The 24,134-nt window shown below is 36.5% G+C and overlaps 2 protein-coding genes across 2 annotated transcripts; both read right to left on the reverse strand.

Annotated features, from left to right (window-relative positions):
- Window positions 1-1,223: 1,223 nt before the first annotated feature.
- Window positions 1,224-11,361, reverse strand: tmtops3a (teleost multiple tissue opsin 3a; the record flags this gene model as incomplete). The annotated part of the gene is made up of 4 exons (XM_081382161.1): window positions 1,224-2,022; window positions 3,463-3,696; window positions 6,977-7,305; window positions 10,977-11,361. 4 exons carry the CDS (start codon window positions 11,359-11,361, stop codon window positions 1,828-1,830), a joined length of 1,143 nt encoding a protein of 380 aa, XP_081238287.1. The 3' UTR covers window positions 1,224-1,827.
- Window positions 11,362-19,955: 8,594 nt separating this feature from the next.
- On the reverse strand, window positions 19,956-23,202 carry vgll1 (vestigial like family member 1). The gene is made up of 4 exons (XM_081382841.1): window positions 22,983-23,202; window positions 21,221-21,414; window positions 20,748-21,140; window positions 19,956-20,297 (listed from the first exon to the last, which is right to left on the reverse strand). The coding sequence occupies exons 2-4, from the start codon at window positions 21,405-21,407 to the stop codon at window positions 20,257-20,259; spliced, it is 621 nt and encodes a 206-aa protein (XP_081238967.1). The 5' UTR covers window positions 21,408-21,414; window positions 22,983-23,202; the 3' UTR covers window positions 19,956-20,256.
- Window positions 23,203-24,134: the final 932 nt, after the last annotated feature.

The following is a 24,134-nucleotide window of genomic DNA, read 5'->3' on the forward strand; positions in this document are numbered from 1 at the left end:
TAATAATAATAATAATTTAGGAGCATTTACTATTTGATTTCTGTGAAACTATTTACTATCTAAACTTTTTCATTGAACTTGATTCTATCATGGAAAGTGGTTCCACACAATGGAAACAAGTTTATCTCTACTCAAATACTTTATGTGGAAACTGAGTAAACTCAACTAAACTTAGACATATCCAAATAACTTAATTGAAAATAACTTAATTGAATCAACTTTAGACACTATTCAATATATATATATATATATATATATATATAAACTTTTTTTAACAGCTCAATGATACTGTTTACATCCATAACATTCCACAATTCTTGCTTTTTTATTAAAGCAACTAGAATACATGTTAGCAGGTCTTCAAGCAATGTTGGGAGCTATTTTAAATACCAACATAATAAAATATTAAACATTAACAAGTCCCTCCATTTTCTCATCTTGCTAAAAAAAATGCATAAAATAACAACACTTTATTTCAACATTAACTCTCCCTATCCAGCCCTGTGTAAAGCATGATGGGAAGTAGAAATCCTGTCCCTAGTTTCTAATGCTATGTTTCTAATCATTTAACACAAATAAAATCATTCATGTAATCTCAACTCGAATGGATAAAGTAACCTGGATGAACAATTAATTTGTTAGATTAATCTGTTTTCTTTAAGTAAACTTAACTAAATTAATTTGATTGCAACATGAAATTCAAAATGAAAACATTAAGTTAAGGAGAACCAATTTAACATTAGCCAATCATGTTTGAACAATAAACCTGATACAATGGTGCTAAATCAAAATGAATTGTTTGAATAAAGTGAACAGCATAAACAAAAACAATTTTGGACAGTGTTGCATTGGTATTAATGCATGATACAGTGAACATTAGTGTAGCTACAGTGATATGCAAAAACACATCAAAAGCTCAAAAATCATTCCAGGGAGAAAGAATTCAACACATATATTGCAGACTCTATTCACTTCATCTTTTTCCAGGGATAGGAAGAATGACTCTGTGATGCGCATATATGACTCAGTGGGTGTTCTGTGTGTGTTGATGAAAAGGAGAGAGACTGTGGGCTTATGGAACTTACTATGCAAATGGCACATATTCTGATTGTCACACTTTCTAAAAAATGTGCATATAAGATGTAGGACCGAAGTCTCAAAATACCGCAACGTTCGTTATAACTGCTTTTTAACATGACATGACTCACAATTATATATATTTTATACAGTTTTATGAAACGTAACGAAAGTACATTACTTGATATGATAATGGAGATATCAGTGAAGCAGAGAAAATGTGCAGATACAACACATAGTCTTAAACATATTGTGCTACATACACAGGAACTATCAAGAGATTAAATAACATGCCACAAAGACCAATAATTTCTGTATTAAAGGAAAAAGCAGCACATGGATATCGAATGAACTTTCCACAGTTCTATGTACATAAGCATGAGAGTGTTCATGGGAACAGACTTTGGTATGACATGGGCAGTGGCTCCTACTGTTGGCAACAAGTGTCACTACACTACATACAGCACTGACACTTACACAAGCTGCTGTTGCACTGCACCGTTAGCAATGTGTTGTCTCCATTCAAAAGTTCCTTATGTAATCAGCATGTGTTTACAATCAGCGTATTTCAATGCATGGAGCTCATTACAAAGAACAAGCACTTGAAATAAATGTGATTCTGGTTTGGTCCTACATAGGGATTCTGATTCTGGTCCTATGAAACTAACCTCACAATCATCACACTGTCAGTTTTTCATCCCGGCACACTATAAACGCTGAGCTGTACAGAGCTTGAGAAGTCTGAGAGTGTCAGGGTGTGTAGTGAACCACTAAGGACAGAGTGTGCTGCTCTTTATTCTGGAGGCCCTTGATGTTGCCATGCAATGAGGGCCCATCACAGGGCCTGATAGCATGAGGATCTTCTTTGCTGCTGTGCTGAGGGTTCTGACCGTGAATAGATGGTTCTCCTTGACACTTCAGAAATGCTAAGAAACACCTGTAGAACTGAAAGGGAAATGAATGAGACAGAGTCATTAGTATGCCTTTCATTTCACTAATATGTACCTTTTGGGGGTAGATAAGGTACAAAGTTGTCCTTTTAAGTGTATACTGCCCCCATGACAAGCTGTTGTACCTCTAAAGCTGAAAGTAAAGTTTTGCTCTGGCTCACGGATAGTGTGTGCAACTGTGCAGTGCATGGAGTGGAGCACAGAATATTAAATATACACAGGCCTTAAAGGTTGAAATAAAAAAAATACACTAAAATAAAAAAATATTACTGCTGACACTTAAATTATGATTATTAATTATGTGATGCATTGTAATGCATTATTAAAGGGATAGTTCACCCAAAAAAGAAAATTCTGTCATAATTTACTCGCGCTCAAGTTGTTCCAAACCTGTATGAATTTCTTTCTTCTGCTGAACAAAAAGGAAGATATTTTGAAGAATGTCGGTAACCAAACAGTTGATGGACCCCATTGACTTCCATAGAATTTATTTTCTCCATGGATTGGAAGTCAATGGCGCCCATCAACTGTTTAGTTACCCCTTCTAAGTATCTTCTTTTCCATCTTCTTCCCAAAGATCATACTGTCCTTACTAATAGTGATATTAAAACACATTTTAAGGCTTAAGAAATGTGCATTATGCAATAAAGATGTACTCAAAATATAGTTTAATTATATTTATATCAGTAAGCCTCAAGTTATATGTCAGTAAATATGTTAATGGATTTGTAATACTTAGTATGAAATCCATGTATTTTAAATATTTTTTTTCACTAGGAAAATGAATCCATGTATGTTATTTGAGTTCAATTGAATTCAATTATTAAATTCCTTCTTCTTTGTCAAATCAAGGGGCATAAAAGCATAAGTGTGTCCACTGATATTTTTTGACACCCTACTAAAAATTCAGAAAGCCATCAGAGATGGTATCATTATTGGGAGATACGAGGGTCCGTGGTTCTACCGTTGTAAAAAGCGTAACGGCTAACTTGGATCATGTGTGCCTTGATAACCAATCACATTACAGCCTTGACGTCATTGAATTTCGTTCAGAGTTCTACGACAGTCGATCACTGTTTGTGGATACCATAAAAATTAATGAGAATTGCCGTAAATTGAATCATACCTGTCATGCAATTGTCCATGACTTCTCTTATAAACCCTTTTTTCGGTGTAAACTCTAAAAATAGATCAATCCAAAACTAATGTTTTGCCAAAACTAAGCCAATGTTCTGTCGATTCATTAAATGATAAGCTATTTCCTCACAAAAGTGGTTTATTCAGCAAAGTGAAGCCTCTCCTCCATTGACATCCATTAAAAAAAACAGCCTCTTGTCTCCTTCCCTGCACACCGCAGCGTCGGCCTGCACTTTTTTCGGCTAAGGTTGCAGGCTTACCTTCAATTGGCTTTGATGCAATCCCCCTGTGGACTCACCTGGTTGTTGAAAAGCACATAGATTACCGGGTTGACCACAGTGCTGCTCTTGGCCAGGACTGAGGGCACCACACTGGTTACCGGAGTGATCAGCCCCCTCCTGCCAAACGTAGCTAGCAGGGCTATCACCCCATAAGGCATCCAGCACAGCAGATAGCAGGATACCATGGTGACAACCATTAGAAGAATGTGGTTCTCTCTCCTCTGTGCGGTCAGCAGGTTGATTTTAGTTACCTGAGCCAAAAAAAGAAACACTTAAAGTTATAGAAGTTGCAATACTCTTTTCTTCCCTACTGTGACATATATCAGAGGAATATGTTCACGTATGTGTTCACGAATCAGAGGAAGACTGGCAGATGGCTCCTTCATGTGTAAAGTCAGTGTCGTGACTTCTGTCCTCTGGGGTCTGTTAGCCTTCCCTATCCCTTTCCCCTCATGAAGTAATCTCTCTGTATAAAGATCTCCAGCTGGTCGGGGCACAGAATAGAAACTTCCAATCAGCAGTGGTGGCAAATGAGAGCTGATCAGTGGAGCCGAGCTCCCTTCACCGGTTCATGTCGTCATTCACACCTTTTACATGCTCCATTTGTCCTAAACAAGATGATTGTGATTGTATTGACAGCTCCAGCTTGGCTAAATTGGCTCGAGCTTTTCTCACTTGTGTAATCCCATTGCTTTTGGAAGTGTCCTTCAGCAATTTTGTAGGATCAATATGACAATGACAAAAATATTAATTTGAAGCAACATAAACAAAACGTCTTTTTCACTGCAGTACAATTCTTTCCATTTCCATAATTTAATGACTCTTCTGTCTAGGCATCTTTGTTTCTGCAAGTTACATACAGGAGTCAAAAAATCTTAATTGTATCTGAATGCAGTTTCATTAGATTTTCCATTGAATAGTGTAAGAAAATCTTTTTCATACCGCGTGTCTGGAGTGACTATTTTAGGAATGCAATTACTGTCTCAGACATGTCCTCTGATTTTCAATGTGCTCTCTTCTTGTAATTTCCTCTTTTGAATCCCATCAGAATTCCATGTTTGTGTTTCTATAAAAAGCCCAAGGGCTGTAGTGACTGGCCCACTCATAGGTACAACGGATAAAGATCTCTATTTGTTAGATACACAGTGTGGTGTCTACCGAACAGAGCGAATCCTGGAGGAAATAATTTTTTTGTTACATAACAGCTCGTCACCAATAGTAACAGGCTCTGCGTTCTAAAAATACCTACGATGGTGATTGATTCATAGAATTGATTCAGCGTCTAGAGGCTCTCTTCCTTACTACCTGCTGGAAACGCTCATTACATATTCCTTCACACTGTGATGTGTTTATGAAATCCGCCATATGAGTCAGAAAAACCTAAAGACTGCTTCTCCCTCAACACAGTCTAACCTGATGCCCCAAAGTGCTTGTTCTTATTCTCTAGCTGGACAAAACAATATCAAATGAATAAATAAACAATCCAAGAGCAGGATCCTTCATCTTTTGCTTGTCTGTGTTGAAATGTTAATCGGACACTGACTATGACACATCACTGCGGATTTCTGAGTGCAACTGCTTTTTTTCTCAGAAGGGAAATTAACACGGTGAGACGGGCTTGCATAGACTAGTCGAGTAGTCGATAGATCGACTACTTCAACCACTAGTCGACGCTGTCGGAAACAATCGACTACTCGAGCGTCCATTAACCATAAATGAATTAAAAATGGCGAACGTCACCAACAGACACCACACGTCAGAAGTATTTCATCAAGGATGACAAAAATATTGTAATTGACCAACTCTGTAAGAGGCCGTTCACATATGCGTCTAAACACGTGTGGAAAGCGCGACCTGTCTAAGGGCCTGCTCACATATTGCGTCTTTTGCGCGCGCAAGTTCGTTATTTCAAATGTAGCCGCGCGGTATGCGCGCTCATAATGGAAGCGACGCGGTCTCGGTGCGACGCGCTCGTTTTTTCCAAGCGCGTCCGCGCCGCATCGAGATAAAAACATCTCAACTTTTCAGAATGCCGCAAGCGCACCGCAGGTCACGTGACAAGAATCAAGCTTAGCAACGACAGACGCCTCCGGAGCGCAACCACCCGTGCACTTTGGAAAAAAGAGAACTCGGCGCGCCTAGCGTTTTCGACGCGTTTTTATGCGCGATATGTGAGCGCGGCCTAAAAGCGCTTGCTCTCCCGTGGCGTCTGTCGTTGCTATGCAACCATGAACTGTGCTCTCTATGATGATGACAAAAATGTATCAGCAAAGGATTAATTGATTTCTAGGCTAGCCCTTGCATTAGCTTTACTTCTAGATATAGCCTATTTCTGGGGATGAGAAGGAAAAACCCGCCCTGAACAGCTACGATCAGCTGTTCGGCCGAGCTTTGATGATGTTATGGAAAGGCTGATTGTTTTTTGTCACATGACCTGCGGTGCGCTTGAGGCATTCTGAAAAGTTTAGATGTTTTCATCTTGCCGCGGCATCGGCGCGCCTAGAAAAACTAGCGCACGTTGCTTCCATTATGAGCGCGCTCGCCGCGCGCCCAACGAACTTGAGCGCGAAAAAGACGCGATATGTGAACGGCCCTTAGAAGCAGACGTCTGAAATGAAAGGCAAGAACGTCTATTTATTTGGCTTTAGACTGTTACATGAACATTTAAAAATGAAATGTCATAATTATAATGTTTTGAGAGTTATGTAATTGTTGCATTAGGCTATTAATTAATAAATGTTTATTGATAAGATCTAGCTATTTCATGTCTTCATTTACAGTAGCATGAACCACGAGTAGTCGAGTAACTCGAGTATTGTTTTGATAAGAAATGGACTAGCAGAAATCAGTAGTCGTGCAACCCCGAGGAGATTGTAGTGCATGCTAATTGTCACTAACTGGTGTTATACAAAAGCACTCTGACCTTTCATTGTTTGTATCACTCCGCTCATTCAGGCAGACTCAGTTTGTGGATTAGTGATGGGGATTTTACAGTGACTCTTTCTGCAGGTTCGATGCGCCAGTAGGTGGTGACAATTGAAGAGCCGTTCAATCAATCAATCATTCATTCATTCAATCAATCCGTCTCAAATCATTGATTTATTCAAGAAAAAGAAACAGGTTAAAAAGCAAGACTAGCATACTACTCTTTGGCAGCATCCAAGGATGAGAATGCGTTGGAAAATCATGGCAAAAGTAGTATGTTCAAATTCACATTCATCGTAAAACAGTTGGTGAAAAGTACCCGGATGACCTAATACTTCAATAACTCAATCAATCAACTTTTATTTATATTGTGCAACAGGATAACAGGACCTACTTTCAGCAAGATTTTGAAGTCTGCAACCGACATACACTTTACTAAATCATGAACTCAATCATCACTATTATTTTATTATAATGAAAGCCACAGTTTTATGTTTGTTTTCCAGTACTCAGTAGGTTAGATAATAACATATGTATAATACCATTACACCTATTCAGAGGAGAAAGCGTCAAATTGAGTTTCCTCATAAAGCATCTCTCACTCACCCCTTTGATAATGAACAGGATTTTGCCATAGCAGAAGATCATGAGCATCAGGGGTAAAAGCAGACAGAAGATGAACAGGCACACCACGTATGACATGCTGTTGGTTGAGCGCAGGTGCCACTGCACCGAGCATGTAGTCCCGGGTCCTTCAGGTCCATAGCTACTCCAGCCCAGGAATGGTGGGAGAGTCCATACCAGTGAATAGAGCCAGGATCCGGCCACACAAAGCCAGGCCCTGCGGAAGTCAGACACGTCTGCCTTGGTGGGGCGCAGCAGGGCGGCATAACGCTCGTATGACAGTATAGATAGAGACATCAGAGATACAATTCCTGTTTGAGATAAAGAAAGCCGAAATGGAAAAGAAATAGTGCTAACTTGTGCTGTTTTAAATGTTTTTATTTTATTGAAAACTTGCAGTCACACAAGGGAAAAATGACAAAGCAAGTTACTGTAAACATCAGGGACAGTCCCCAGAGAGAAATTTGAGGTTAAATGCAAATGCACAATTGTCATAGAGTTTATGCACTCAGTGATCTTGCATTCTGTTCCTGGGTCAGTCTAGCAATCAGCAACTCTTGTATAAAAGTAACATTTCAGACTACCAAAATAAACTGCAACTTTTGGGTAGTGTGTTAATGAAACTGCTGTTGTTGTAAACTAAAACTAGAAAAAAATGATTAAAAAAAATGTCATTAACTAATATAATCAATGCAGAGTAAACAAAAGTGGTTCAAAACTAATTGAAATAACATTAAAATAATAAAACAGACAACTTCACCCCAAAAAAACACAGCACTCCCTTCAATGCATACACGCAATGTAAGAGTGTATCTTTTATCATAGCAGAAGCGAAGCAAAATAACACTTTGCGAAAAATAAAGCAAAGATGACAAACAAACAAAAACATGTACAGAAACAAAAACAGAAAAAATGACCATACAGAACACAAAAGTGTACTTAAGCATGAGTTTGTTGTTAGTCCCAGCAGCACACACTCAAAACCATGTTCCTCACGTATGGATAGATTTGGGCAAGTTACTTCCAAAATGTAATTAATTTATTTATTAATTAATTATTATTTGAAATTAATTAGTTGCATTACAATATTACTGTCTCTGAATTGTAATGTGTTACACGTATGCATTACTTTTAAGTTCTTTCACCAAAATAACTCCAGAAGTATGACTAGGCATTCTAAAATGCTCAAATTTAGTTTATTGATGCTCATGTATATATCCAGGAGGGCGACTTATGACTTATAAATGATGGGAAGGCTCATTGTGCAATACAATAAGTAACAATCACTGTCAGAATCACAAAAGTAGACAAACAATCAAAGTCTGGTGAATTATGGTAGAGATACCAAACACAATAGAGCTAAAGCCCAATGCAAGATGTACAACCTCTTTTTCTTTTCCATTCTATTTTTTCTTTTAATTCAGGTTCACAGCACAAACCTGGACACAAATCTCTTCACTTCTCAGGGTTCGAGCAGCATAGCAGCCCGAGAGAAACTTAATTTCGGTTGCTTTGTCTTGCCTCGTCCGCCGCATTCTTTCACTTAGCCGACCCTGCAGCTCTCAGTTAGTGTTAGCGTGGCACTGGTGCATGTGTTTCTTCAAGTTACTCGTGCTATTTCTTGATATAGAGTGTTCCCTCTGTGTTGCACATAGATTTCACTTGACTTCACTGTTACATTCTTGTCCTTTTCTCTGACAAACTGAAAATAATGGAGTATGTCCATCTCACAAATGTAGAATCTGTCTCTGCAGTCTCAACCATTGAATTCCAGCAACAGGAAATAAACATATTTACCCGCAATTTTTTTTCTCTGGTGCTGGAAAGTCTCACGGTGTTGGTAAATTCCTTTCTTTTTCTTTACTAACACCACTGTGGAAAGCAGAACGAGGCAGAGAGCCATGAAAACGGGGCGAGATCATGACGATAATGAGTGTCACCTGCGTGCCGCACCGGTCTCGAGTTTCTCACGGAGGAGCTTCGAAAGCATAAAAGGGGGAGTGACGACAGTGAGGGATGAGAGAGGACCAGGCCTGGACTATTTTATGTTATGTTTTGTTCATGTGTGTGCAGCAGTTGTCCATGAGGGGCTGCCGTTTTTACATTCGTTTTGTTTTTGTTTTATTATTAAAGTTGTGAAACGTTCACCGGTTCCGCCTCCTTCTTCCCTGAATTACTAAGCTCTCTACAACCGCTTAATTACATTGTTGTAATGTGCATTACTGAGATTGTTACGAGTATAATATTAGCAAAATGTATATATGATACTCCCAATACTGGTATGGAGCAGAAACAGCCCAACCTCCTTCCTGTTTAGGTCTCTCCAGCGCTGGAAAGCTCTTCTAATTTTAACGCGGGTCCTAGAGCTGCTGACTTCAGCAACCCGGATGAGCCTGTGTTATCTGTATTCAGCGGTTGTTATCTGGGAATAACATAACGCTGGATGCTGCGATTGACCAATCAAAATCAAGTATTCCACAGAGCTGTGTAATAAATGTAGAATAATGTAATAAAATGTGGCAGCCACAGACTCAAGATTCTCATTAAGGCAATGATCGTGTTGAATAAGTCGAAGGTATAATGACATTATACCCTTATGTATTAACTCACTTGTGTCATCCTGTAAACAGTGAAGGTTGTTAAGTGACACGAGATTATGAAGCTAGAACAACCTGATTAATTATTTTAATTGTCCAGTTTTCAGAAATATTTGGTATAGCCACAGAGAGAAACTGAGCCTTAATGAATATGGTTAATGTCAACAAAGGAACACATTCATTAAAGATGAATGTGAAAATGATGCGAATTATGTATCAAATGTACTCAGACATTCTCCTTCAATGGGTTTGCAGGTCCACAGGTTCTGCACAAAAGTGCTCAGCACTCTTACCGTTCTACACATCACAGAAAGAGAGACAACACTCCCACTACAGTAATTATGGCCTTAAATGAGCTCTCCATTCAAATGTCAGATCACTGGGGGAAGACTGTGACTTCCGAGACAACTCCTGAATAAGATAAAATGACAGTGATTCTGGCTTGTTCCTATTTTGAGCATATGTGGAACATTTCTGACAGACAGAAAACAGCAACATGTCATTTAACATGAAAATATTATAATCAAGAATTATTGTTTATTTGTGGTTGTCATATTACAAATATCCAGTTGATTTGATTTAGGCTAGATTGACCTAACTGTATGAAAAATGATATGCTGTAAATTTAAATCATATGAACCCGCTTTTTTACATATACATCACAGGTCTATATTGTGAATGCTTATATTTATATAAATCAAATGAAAATTCATGTCCCAGTTACACTTACTGTTGTCACATCTTACTGGTTAAATATTAGGCTACATCTAAAAGAGAAACCAAATACAATTCTATTTTGTATTTTTACATTAACTAGCCTATGCAATTAATGTTCTATTCGTTAAAAACAAGTAGGCTATCTCATTCTCATCAAGTTAGTTTTTTTAACTTTTTTACATTTATTCTAAAATAATAACAAAAGGCACAATTTAAACAATATATTGTATTTGTGAACTGATGTGTTAAGCTGTTTTACCATTCATTTCACTAAACTGATTACTCTCTAAAAAAAATCCCTAAAGTCATCATGTGTTCAGTCCATTTCAACTTTGATTTTGACATGACATAAAATCGAAATCGATTTTATCGAAATTACGAAATCGTAATTTTTAATAACTTTCCTATAATTTTCTCTGTCATGTTTAAAAGCCAATAGGCCTAGGTTAATTCTTAAAATTTAAGATAATCTCTTGAAGACGCTATTAATATGATGTGTTAAAACGTATTCATCAGCAAACCTAGACACCATAGGCTATGCACGCGCAACAACACTACAAAGAAAGTTCGTCTGAGTGTTGTAAGTATCCGCACTGCACCACCGCAAACTCTGGGAACCTGTTACACACATATAACTTTCCTGTTGAATGAACTTTAGTAAAACTTACCAAAAAGCGAATTTGCGAAAGCGTACCATTTGCAGCCGGATTGTCCCAACAGCCATTTCCCATAAAGACTGGAAACGAAACTGAAGGGAGTCCCAAATAAACAAACCAGTATGTCACTCAGACTTATGTTGAGCAGAATGAGGTTTATAGGTGTCCGCAGTGAGCGAAACCTCGCAAAGATGAGCAGGACAAAGAGGTTGTTCAAGCATCCAAACGCCAGAATGATTCCGAGGCAGACGGCTGTCACCGTGTGGCCAGTCCGGCTCAGGCCAGGTGGGGTGTCGTCGTGGGGCTCTAGGGGTTCTCCTGAACTGACATTTTCACTTTGATTGAGCGCAGAAATGTCTTTGTTGCTAATGTTCAAACTCCAGATGTGGACGACCATAGCAGCCTCAATGCTCGGGTAAATGGTGTTGACACTATGACTTTCCTTACAGATGGATTCACTGTTCTCATCTCTCCCCTCACTGACGCACAGCCCACCATTAACACCCTATCTCTGCTTCTCTGGGGGGAGGGGGGCTCAAAAGAAAGTAAATTTATACATGCATGTGTGTGTATTTATATATACAAAATAATTATACACAGTACACACATATATTATATAAACAAACTTTCATTTTGGATGCGATTAATCATTGCACAGCCTGCCTGAGGAGGGAACCATAGCAACGCTGCTCACATGCTTCCATATACAGCCAGACAGTATAAATGTTTAACAGTAAACATTCCCACAACTTTCAAGTTTTGCTCATGTTAAATGTTTTATAAATAACATTTATAAAATTTTCCTATAACATTAATAATAGTTTATTTGATATGCGTTCTCATGAAGTTGAGAGAAACGTTCTTTGAACGTTGTTATGTTGTTATTTTTACATGATTAACATTCTTATAACGTTGAGAGAAAAGCGTTCTTGGAACATCCTTATGATGTTAGGCCTACTTAACGTTAACCTTCTTTACCGTCCTTCGGATAAGACGTAAAACCGAGGTCCTGGCTCTCTGTGGTCATTAAAAATCCCATGACACTTCTCGTAAAGAGTAGGGGTGTAACCCCGGTGTCCTGGCCACATTCCACCCATTGGCCCTTACCAATCATGGCCTCCTAATAATCCCCTTTTGAATTGGCTCTATCACTCTCTCTCCTCTCTCCACCTATAGCTGGTGTGTGGTGAGCGCACTGGCGCCGTTGTACTGTGGCTGCCGTTGCATCATCCAAGTGGATGCTGCACACTGGTGGTGGTTGAGGAGAGATCCCCTGATTTGATTGTAAACTGCTTTGGGTGTACAGTAGTACATATTAAAGCAATATATAAATGCCTCATTCAGGGCCGGTTCTAGACATTTGGAGGCCCTAGGCAAAATTCATGTTGGAGGCCCCCCACCCCCAATAAAAAACACTTGAAACAAATATGATTCCTAACCTTTTTATTTATACAACATTTAATTTTAAATTTAGTATATTTTTACTTACACAGTACATAAGTTTGGACAAATTACTATTTTTAATGTTTTTGAAAGAAGTCTCTTATGCTCATCAAGCCTGGATTTATTTGATCAAAAATACAGAAAAATAATATAGTGAAATATTATTACAATTTAAAATAATGGTTTTCTATTTTACTATACTTTAAAATATATTTCTGCGATTCAAAGCTGAATTTAGTGTCACGTGATCCTTTAGAAAACTTTATAATATTCTGATTTATTATCAAATGTTAGAAATGGTGCTTAATTTTTATTTTATAACATGTGATACTTTTTTCAGGATTTTTTGATTATTAAAAAGTTGTTTTAAAAAAGTTTTCACTATCACTTTTATATATTTAACACATCCTCGCTGAATATTCCTGTTTTTTTCTGTATTTTGATCAAATAAATGCAGGCTTGTAGAGCATAATAAGAAACTTCTTTCAAAAACATTAAAGATAGTAATGGGTCCAGACTTTTTACTGGTAGCTACTACATCAAAATTTATCTAAGGTAATCTCTTTTTTGTTTAATGAAGATGTTATTGTTCTTGTTGTTATTTTTAGCTGTTTTATTCAGTTTATTCACAGTTCCAGAATCCCACTTCAGTAGATGAACATGAACCTGCTTTTATAATTGTTTTAGCTGCGTTATGGGCAGTATTTTTCCCTCCCATTTAATCAATATCTGCAGATATTGTCATATTATTAATATCAGTAATATGGTATTATGTATTGCATTGCTACCTTAAATATGCTATACACAAATCAAGTGGAAGAGAAAGATACGATCGCTACTGAGCAGGAAAAAAATTCTAATCTAATATTCGTATAGGCTATGATGTCAGGGTATTATCTAATCATCAGCATCAGAATATAGAAGATAGACCCATAGATATGAGATCCTTTATTTGAAACATTTAAAAATGTTGCAGTGTGTTGGTTTTTTAACTTTGAATACAAACGTCTTGTCTTTTACTTTTGTAGCTTTTTACTAGTCAGCTCCCAACGCGATGTTATTCGTTGTACGCGCAAATTCAAAGCGTCGCGTCTGGGCACGTTAGACGCTCGCGCTCTTTTAAACTCGTAGACTAGACAAACAAAGCGGTGAATGATTTTTCCAGAAATACGCTGATCTACAGTAGCCCACACGTTTATATTTAAAATACATTGCAATCACTCCAAAATCGATGACCTGCATTTCGAGCTGTGCTTCTTTGCGTGCCTATTTAGGCTTTTGCTTCGCACTCGCTGCACCTGATGGATGCGTTCGTTGACCGCCTCTGACGTCCCCTCGGACTTAACTGGCTGGCGCCTCTATATATACAGTCATGGGCTGGCGTTAATGTGACGTAATGTAACAGTCTATGGTTAAGATAAACATCGTCACTATTTTTAGTTAATTAATACATTTTGAAATAAATTGTAGATAGGACATTTGTACATTTTTTTTTTTTTTTTTGTCCCTCTGTCTGGGCCCCATCCCGCCAATCGGGCCCTAGGCACGTGCCTAGTTTGCCTTTGCGTTAATCCGGCTCTGGCCTCATTCATTCATTCATTCTTGTAATATTACAAATAAACGTTCAAAAACTGTTATATTTTGAGTAAAAATAACAAAAATGTTGTAATAACAGTATTGTATAACCTTTTAATAAGAGAGAGAAGATCCACGAAAATTGGACATTTTAACGTTTTAGAAACATTACAAATCATTGTTCCCACAATTTTGTCAGCTTGTTATACGTTATTAATGCATTAGTCTTTTTTTTTTTAGATTTACACATCACAAATATACAAGCGTTGTATTGGTATTTTAGATCATTTATGTTAGTAACACTTTATTTTGATGGTCCACTTAGACATTCTACTAACTTTCCAACACGTCAACCGACTGTCTTAAAATCGGCTAACACTTTATTTTGATGGTTCCCCAACACTAACAGTCAAATACTCTAATGATAGTTAGGTGACATGTATTTGACAAGTTACTTGTAGTATTAGAATGTCTAAAGTGGACCATCAAAATAAAGTATTTGTATAAATATTTGTATTTATATGTATTAAACAAATCTCCTTCATTGTGTTAACTCAAATTTAACCAACATTAATATTTTACTGATTAATCCCATGCACCTGTCTAATTTAGTTCTCTGTGTAACTCCCTGTTCCTAGCGGATAGTTTACATGAAATTCCATCATTTGTGTTGATTGCTAACATACAAATGACAGATTCTCACTAAAAACACATTCATAAAACAGCAGTAGGCTACCTTATTAATGTCATATTTATTTCAGTTAGTTTCATTATCATGGACTTTTAGTTTGTTTTCATGTTTTTCATGTGTTCCTTTGTTCAGTTTTCCTGCTGCTCATTATTAGTTCATATGTGTCAGCTTCTATTAATCATCCTAATTTGTGTTTGCTATATAAGTTGGTCCCTCACATTAATTCTCTGTCCGATCACAGTTACCGTCCATCCGTCCGTTCCTTGGTTTTATTAAACGTTGTGTTGGAACTTGATTCTTTTGTCTTCCTGAACCCAGACGTGACAATTAAACAAGTGCTGTGAGAGACACTGCAGTTACAAGAAAGTTAATAAAACGGTCATATCAGCATTAACATAATGCCAGAATCCGGATACTTGTAGGTCAGTGTTATCAGCTCACAATAGTCAACCGAAGCTATTTAGTCTCTAATGTCAGAACATTGTTTTAGAAATGACAGATTATCGTGGAAATTGGCTAAGCAACACTGACAACATGGTAAGATAATAATAATATCATAGTGGCAGAAATGAAATATGTCCTATTTGAAATATGTCCTGTAGGTCCAACCCGGTATCACGACAAGACGTGAAATAATCACGTTGGTCCCCTTTGGAAAACGTGTAGATGTCACAGTTTAACGCCCTCAAACGTGAATCTTACACGTTTGCCATTGAAGATATCTGTACAATTTCCTTACCATTTTATAGATTATAAATGTAAGATCCCTTCTACTCCCACACCTAAACATACCCATTTTATGGACAATATTAAAATGATAAAACGTATGGACAGATATGTGTATGAAAATGGCATTTTTATGAACAATATGGCATTAAAAGATAGTTTGAGCCACGAATCCTACCCCTAAACCTAACCATAACCATTTATTAAAACTAACGTTACCTAGGCAACAATTATAAAGAAAAACAACAGACAGACGAGTATGATCACAATAATTTATTTATCGTTCCTAATAACCATAATATACTAACCTTACAACACAACATCGATTCACAAAATACATACATTTTATTAGCTTGATGTAATCCAAACCTTCAGAATCCATATATTATTTGCAAGAAAAAGATCCAAACTCAGCCCTTTATCCAGTAATCGTCATCTTGACCGTAAACGTCAAACCCCGCGCTTGTTATGAATTCAAATTCAAAAATTGCGCCCTCAAGGTTACTATGGTTACGGCAATATCAAACGCTCATTGGCTCTCGCCTCGCCTGCTTCGTCACAGATTGCGTCATGCACATTCACATTTGAAATGAAGCGCGGCCTTCCATATCAGAGCGAACCGAACTACCGAACCGAAGACGGATTAACATTTTCATGGATTTGAATTAATAACTTAAATTCTGCTCTGTTACCCTTATACAAAACCACTGCCAGAGAGGACTGCGACACATCGTCACGTGAACAACTTTTGGTACCGATTTTGACATTTTCTCAATAAATAAATTATTGTGATTATACTTGTCTGTCTGTTGTTTTTCTTTATAATTGTAGCCTACGTAACTTAGTTTTAAGAAATGGTTATGATTAGATTGGGGTAGGATTAGCAAACGTCCCGGGATAATGGTACGTGTAAGATTCACGTTTGATGGTACGTGTAAGATTCACGTTTGAGGGAACGTGTAAGATTCACGTTTGAGGGCGTTAAACTGTGACATCTACACGTTTTCCAAAGGGGACCAACGTGATTATTTCACGTCTTGTCGTGATACCGGGTTGGTAGGTCAGCACACTAATTGAGTTGTGCTGTGGATTCATGAGGTATCTCTGCAGACTATATTAGAATTACAGATTAAGTGCGAGAGAGGAGGCTTGACTGGAAAGAGTGTCAATGACAAAGGCAGACCGAAACGCCAGAGTCACCATGAAATACATCCAATTTGCCTTGTGCAGCACAATAATGTTTTTTTTTTTTTTTTACAAATGAGACCATTTCTCATTAAACTGGGAGTATGCAGATCAAACCCCATGAATTTTTTAGCTAAGACAAAATATGAGAACATTTGATAAAAATCTGGTAAGGGGCACAATCGGCCTGACTGTACATTAACCTGCTGATTAAACAGCGACAAATTGATAAACACTGCGGCACAAAATACTAATTTCAGTTGAAAATATTTTATAACTGTATCTGTATAATCTTAAACCTCTGTTAAAAAATATTTGATTGCAATGCAAACACAATCACCCAAGCAACAAAATGAACATTGCAACAATATTAAAGTAATATTAAAACCAGGTTACACTACAAACTATTCTGCTAGTAGACATTCTGCCAACTATAAGTAACTTTGCAACTACATGTCTAACATGCATTCATTTGCAACTTCATGTCAACTGACTCTCATTCGAGACGAGTATTATTAGACTGTTGGGTTCGGTTTAGTAGAATAAGTTGACATGTAGTAGGTCTAATTGCAAAGTTACTAGTAGAATGTCTGTTGGAGGACAATCAAAATAAAGTGCAGACAGTCAACTTATTTGACATGTAGCTGCAAAGTAGTTAATAGAATGTCTAAAGTGAACAACTGAAATAACGTGTAACCTAAAGCAGAATTCGTCTGATGTTTCACCATAATCGATAACTGAGGTGCAAGATGGCGGCAGTTGAGTTTTTATGAACGAGCAGCTGCGTCTGAAATCATGTATAGGGGAGAGGTTGAAACGCGGGACGGATGAAACACTGCGATTTTCTTGAAAACCACTCACGTCATGTACGTCAAATTTCGTCAGCACGTACAGCACGCAATGCCTACCATACCCGCGAAAACATTTCTTCTTTACGTCGTGTCGTTTTGGAGTTAAAGCCGCAAAGCTGTTTTTGAATGCGGTGAGTGAATTCTTTCGTGCGGTACTTTTTTTTTGACTGACAAGTTGGATTGTTTCATGTGCCATTGTAATGATAATACGGCAGGTGTATTAGTACTGCAACACACCCTTAAGTGGGCAATATCAGAGTTTTTTACTTTAAGAGCAAAAGAGGTTTAAATGACAGGATGCGCTGTCGGGACGGTTGAAACAGTGTTTCAACCGTCCCGCCCGCGCGTCCTGCCCGTTAAACCTGGTCATAGCCTATACTGTTCATAGATTCATATACTGTTTCTAGACTTGTGTTTCTTTTAATGCAAATTAATTTTCAATTACGCAACACATGCTATCTCTGTAATAATCATCAATTGTCAAATCTTCAATATTCAATAAATTTCATTTATCGTCGTCTGGTTGACCTCGTTTTCTTCATAATAACAGGCTATTCAACTAGCAAACACTCAATATGACTCAAGGAAGAAATGTAAGAAAATTAATTGTAAACTGATTTGTCTGTCTTCGTCAAAATAGCCCATTAGAAAGATTACAAAATGCGCATAGGCTTATCGCCTATTGTTTATTGGGCGACAGAACACAAATGGTTAATATGAACCTTTAAATGAAAATAAATTACAAAATATGTTTGTAACAATATGTACATAAGTTACTTGTCAGGTGTTGTTCACAAAAATAAGCATTAGATGAATAGTTGCCATTTAAACTGTCATGTTTCATCCGTCCCACCCCTGTGTTTTGAAACAAAGCACAACTCCCGTTCAAAGTCATATTTTACTTAAATCATTCTATATTTGTACCGAATAACACATGATACTAAGAGAACACATATGTGAGTTGTTAATAACAAAAAAATAAAAAATCTATCTGTAACCTTATCTTAGAAAACGACATTTATCTGAAAAGTGTTTCAACTGTCCCGGCTCTCCCCTACTCTCAGTGTAGGTAGGCTACTACTTTGATGAAGAACTTTAAAAAGTACGTCTAAACTTTAGTGGGCCTATATGTATGTGTGTAGGCCTACTAGCGTGAATAAATACTACATCCACGAATCGATGTTGCCACTGTCATGTGACCCATGGAGTCAGTTGCGGTGCTTCCCTTTCATTCACGACTCGTCATGTGGCCTTTTGTGGTAGATATAAAGTGTCCGTTGAATTTCACCTACCGTTTTATAAATATGTGAATTCTCACATATTTCACGTATTGCTTGTGCTGAAAATATAGAGAAGTATTCAGACGAGAAAGTTTGACCCAAATGCAACTGACAAATAAGAATAGTATTGTGTAGGCTAATTATAAAGCATAAATCAGTCACTTTAAAGTTTTCTGTCCAGTAGGAGTCCTTTACTCCCATATTGCAATGAAATGTGAAGTGATCAATCAATGATTGTGTGAATTGTGGGAATGTTTCTAGCCAGAGGTGAGTCTGAGCGCAGAGCTTTCGCCTTGGCTTTGGTCCATTTTTTTTTTTTTTTTTTTTTTTTTTGGAAAGGGACATGTGCCACCGGATGGATTACTGCTAAATATAGTACAAGGACATCAATCCTCAAGCAGGGGTGTGGAGGTGGCTGGTCCTCCATCTGCGTCCATGGCGGGGGAGTTGAGTTTGATAGCTACATCATACCGACTTCGCATCATACAAAACATACAATATAAGTAATGTATTTTTCCAGTGAGATGCAGTGCAATGTTGTTCTCATCCACTAGGGTGCAGTGACGGTGTTTTCAGTAGGCTATGCCTGTCATTTCAATGTCATAAAAACCAAGTCTGTCTGATGTAATTTACAAATAAAATGTATTTCAGTATCACTGACGAAATGTTGTAATGTGCCATTTATTTACTTTAAAGCCAATAAAATTCAAAACCAAAGTGGTTTCAACTGGTGGTTTGTGACATACAACTCTCTTTCTGGCAGCATCACAGCTAGCATAAAAACAATGATAGATGCTAATAATAAAATGTGAATAAATGTATAATTGTGCATGTGTTAAGATAGCAAAATAAATAGACTTTAAAAAATAATTTGAAAGGGAGAAAACTCTTATTTTTGCTGTTGACACCAAAGGCATCCAATCAAACTATAGTATTATCTGCTATTTAAACAGCCAAATTAGACAAATGCCAGCATAGACAAGTTGTGTAACATGCTCTCATCCTTGAAAACAAATATTGAAATAGGAATAAATATATTTTGTACAAATTGAAACATCTGCATTTTACTAAATTACTTTATACTCAAGCCATAAAACCTCTTTAGCTACTTTTAGTTGTGCATTTATACATTTGTGTACGTGATCAATGCATCATGATTGTAATCATTTTTCAAATCAAAGTTATTTACACCCAGAGCAGCCTATCAGACAAATTAAATGCAACAAAAACAACACATATTTGCTATGAAATCGATACAATTTTAAACATTTGCAACAAATGAACTCTTGACACTACAAATGCCAGTAAAAAAAAAATCAGTAAAAACAGATTACTCATTTTGTGTGTTTCCATATAGCCTGAGGCCAATCTCGTGTACAATCTTCTGTGCTGTGGTACACGAAGAGCTTGTTTCTGAACAGGTTGGATGTGCAGAACCCTCCAGGTGAAGCATTGCAAGGTGCATTAATCATGTGTTCAGTTAAACGAAAGAGCGATGAAAGACTTCTTTGTTCTTGCTTTTAAATCTCAAATCTTTTGAGTTAATACCAATAAAGATCTTTTTTCTCAATCACCTGAACACCTAAAAGGCAATCACAAGTGACTTAATTAAAATACTGAGGAATGAAAATGTATATTAGAATGACTACAATGTAAACTTTTAATGTAATGACCTTTAAATATTTATGTAGCCTATACACTACCATTGAATTTCTAGAGAGCAGTGTGTTGTTGTTGTTGTTGTTTTGAAAGAAATTAATACATTTATTCAGTAAGGAACCATTAAATTGGTCAAAAATGACAGTAAAGACACTGAAGTATCGGCTGCTGAAAATTCATTTTTAAAATACATTAAGATAGAATAGTTTAAACATTGTTAAAACATATAGGACAATATTGTTGTTTTAACTGTCTTTTGATCAAATAAATGCAGCTTTGGTAAGTGCTAAAGACATTTAAAAATACTTTGAAGGGTACTGTATGGTTACGTGGGTGTGATTAAAACAGGATGGTAAAAAATAAGGGCATTTACCAGAGTTTAGATTGATATCACAAGCCATCTGGTCGCCAAATCCAGGATACTTTGTCCATCCAGACATGAGTTCTTGTTTGGAGGAGGGTCCCATCACTGTGCTCATGTCAGGGCGATCGTTGTGGAGCAAGTTTAACAGAGAGTACCGTTGTTCGGCTACCATCAAACCATCAGAGGATACAGCCGAGGGGTACATCATGGGGGGCAGAGCGAGACTCATTCCCTGCCTAGAATCCCCTGACCACAGAACGGCGTTGTTTGCAGGGAGATTTGGTGACATAGGATGGTTTGATTGAGACTCGCTGCTTGTTCCTAGCCGGAGATGTTCTGGAGGAAACATGGGCTGAAACCTGCTTTGTGACTGTGCTTCCCATTGACTTGAACCAAGTTCATCTAAAAAAAGAATTTAATGTTTAAACTCATTCAACAAGTCAAATATTTCACATAAAGGAATTTTGAGAGGACTTGTTTACTTGTTTGAGCAGATCTGCGGTTTCTTTTCATTTTGGAGTGTTCTCCCTTTGGTTTAGTTGCTTTACTTAGAGCACGGGAGAAATGTTCATCCACCATGCTGTTGATGTCTCCTTGGAAGTAGGTGAGAAGGACACTACCGGACTCCTCCTTAACCTTAGCCACTGGGCTTCCTTGATCCTCCTCCATCACTGATCTGCAGAAATGGTGAGCAATGCATAATTTATCAATCTATGCAGCGCTGACATTACATCGCTCATGGTGTCATGTTTTCTCATTCTAATGTGAAATTGCAATAAAATCCCATCACTTTATGATGTTCTCTGGATAAGGATGGATATTTCAAAGCCCAACTGTATCTTAATGTTCATACATTTGCAAATTGTATTTTAGCTGAATTTATCAATTATTCAAGTGTTTATGTGTTTTAAGGTGCCAATAAGAGTCTGAGATAGAATAAATATTTATTTATTTTATATTTGTTTGACGGCTTATCTTCATGAGCACTGTTCTGCTTAACAACAAAATCTGACCATTACAGCAGTTTCCATAGAAATGCTTGTTTTTAAAAAGCATCAGAGCCACAAATTCAATGTTTTTGTTATGAGACCTAAAAGGTTAAAGTAGGTTGAATTGAACACGTCATACTTCGTCAATATCTATATGTCATATTTTATATGTTGTTTATTACATGATGATGTTTAAAATGTATAGAATAAAATAAATGTTTTTAAAAACTGTTTAAAAAATCTAATTTTGGTAACGGCTTCAACCCTCAAATATGTCAAATAAAACAGCTCTAATATATATATTATATATATATATATATATATAGTGTTTTTGAAAGAAGTGCTCACCAAGTCTACATTTATTTAATCAAAAACACAGTAAAAACAGTAATATAGCAAAATATTATTACAAATTAAAATAACTCTTTCAATTTGAATACATTTTCAAAAGTAATTTATTTCTGTGATGCAAAGTTGAATTTTCAGCATCATTACTCCAGTCTTCAGTGTCACATAATCCTAATTATTTTATTATTCTATTCACATAAATGTGTTTATAAATATATTATATTATTATACATATATTCCACAATATTACTGTTTTTACTGAATTTTTGATTTAATAAATGCAGCCTTGGTGAGCATAAGAGACTTCTTTCAAAAACATTAATAAATTGGGTAACACACAATAAGGTTCATCAGTTAACATTAGTTAACCATGTTACTAAGTTAACATGAACTAAGACTGAACAATACTTCCACAGCATTAATTAATCTTAGTTAATATTAATTTCAACATTTACTAATACATTATAAAAACCAAAGGTTGTATTTGTTAACATTAGTTAATGCACCGTCAACTAACATGAACAAACAGTGAACAGCTGGATTTTTAACTAACATTAACAAAGACTAATAAATACTGTAACAAATGTACTGCTCATTGTTAGTTCATGTTAGTTAACACATTAACTAATGTTAGCTAATGAACCTTATTGTAAATTGTTACCAAAAATTGTAATGTTTCCAAACTTTTGACAGGTAGCATAGCCTAGGCACACTTTACAATAAGCCTTCATATCCTGCTCTCTTATTATGTCACTACGTTCAATCACGGACAGCCCTTGAAAATCTCCAGATTTACAGTAGGCTATTAAGAAAGTTTTGTAAATTACGTTACGCTTATGTTACAGTTTTTGTAAAAAAAAAATGAAATACTACTGTCATGGAAATAGCCACCAGAGCTTTTACTCACCGTGCAAAAGTCGTGAAATATCGAGTTAATCAGACGCTGCAACACGAACAATTACATTGCTAGAGTAAAGGTGATATCCGTCGTTGCACGAGATTTAAACTGGCTGCAGCTGAATCAGTTCAATCGTTTCACTATGAGGAAAAGCTCGGCTAAGAGAAACTAGGCTACTTAGATGTGCACTTAAATGTGGGGCGTCAATCTGCGAACTTTAAACCAGTATGAGCAGAATGTGACTGAACAAGTCAGACCATTTAACTGTCACCTCCGGAAAAATGACACTGACAGAAATGATGTGTTTTTTTAGAACATGTTGTTTTACTTGGACATTGTGGATCAGATAATACTTTTCAAATAATCGTTTTATTGGTTACACTTTATTTGACAGTACGTGTAGCCTACTTACAGTGTGTAAACATGCCACATAGGTGGGGTAGGCCTATTGAAACGTGTGGTAGGCTGATCTAATCAAAAAAATATACAAAATAAACAAATATTTTCTCAATAAAATACAATTATTAACTTTTTCATATAAAATAATGTAATTTTTTAATAATTAAAAAGAAACTAATCTTTGAGTTTGACAACAAACACACCACAAAACACAGCTATACAACATAGTTCAAAACATAACAATAATTAATAATTTCTCAGTCTTTATTCACCCTATTTCTCATGGTTTCTCAATAGAATTCATAAAATTATAGAATAGAATAACGTAGTTCTAATCGTTGGGGCACATTGTAATGCAGTGTTATAACGTTCCTCATCTGCACAACTGGGATTTAAACCAAGCTAGTGTCTTCTTCTAGTTAGTGAACCATTAAAGAACTATCTCAATTGTTAAATAACAGATTGGGGATTAAAATAATATCAGATTTGTCTAATTTTAAATAAACACAAAAAATAGAGATGAAAAAATAACACAAGTAGAAATTTTACTTTTGCTATGTAAAAAAAAAAATCTGTGATATCTTCCAAAGATTTCAGAATTTTGGTGAATTTTTTTCTCTATATAGTATTGATATGGCAACTAATAAATACACCAATTTTTGTCATGTTTAATGTTTGGAAGTATTACAAGTGTGTTACAACTAGCCCCGCGTTAGGTTGTGCCCCGCTCTCCCCTACTTACCCAAGAAAGTGTAACATGGT

This window comes from Scardinius erythrophthalmus (assembly GCF_964197995.2).
Source record: "Scardinius erythrophthalmus genome assembly, chromosome: 13".
Classification (NCBI taxonomy): Eukaryota; Metazoa; Chordata; class Actinopteri; order Cypriniformes; family Leuciscidae; genus Scardinius; species Scardinius erythrophthalmus.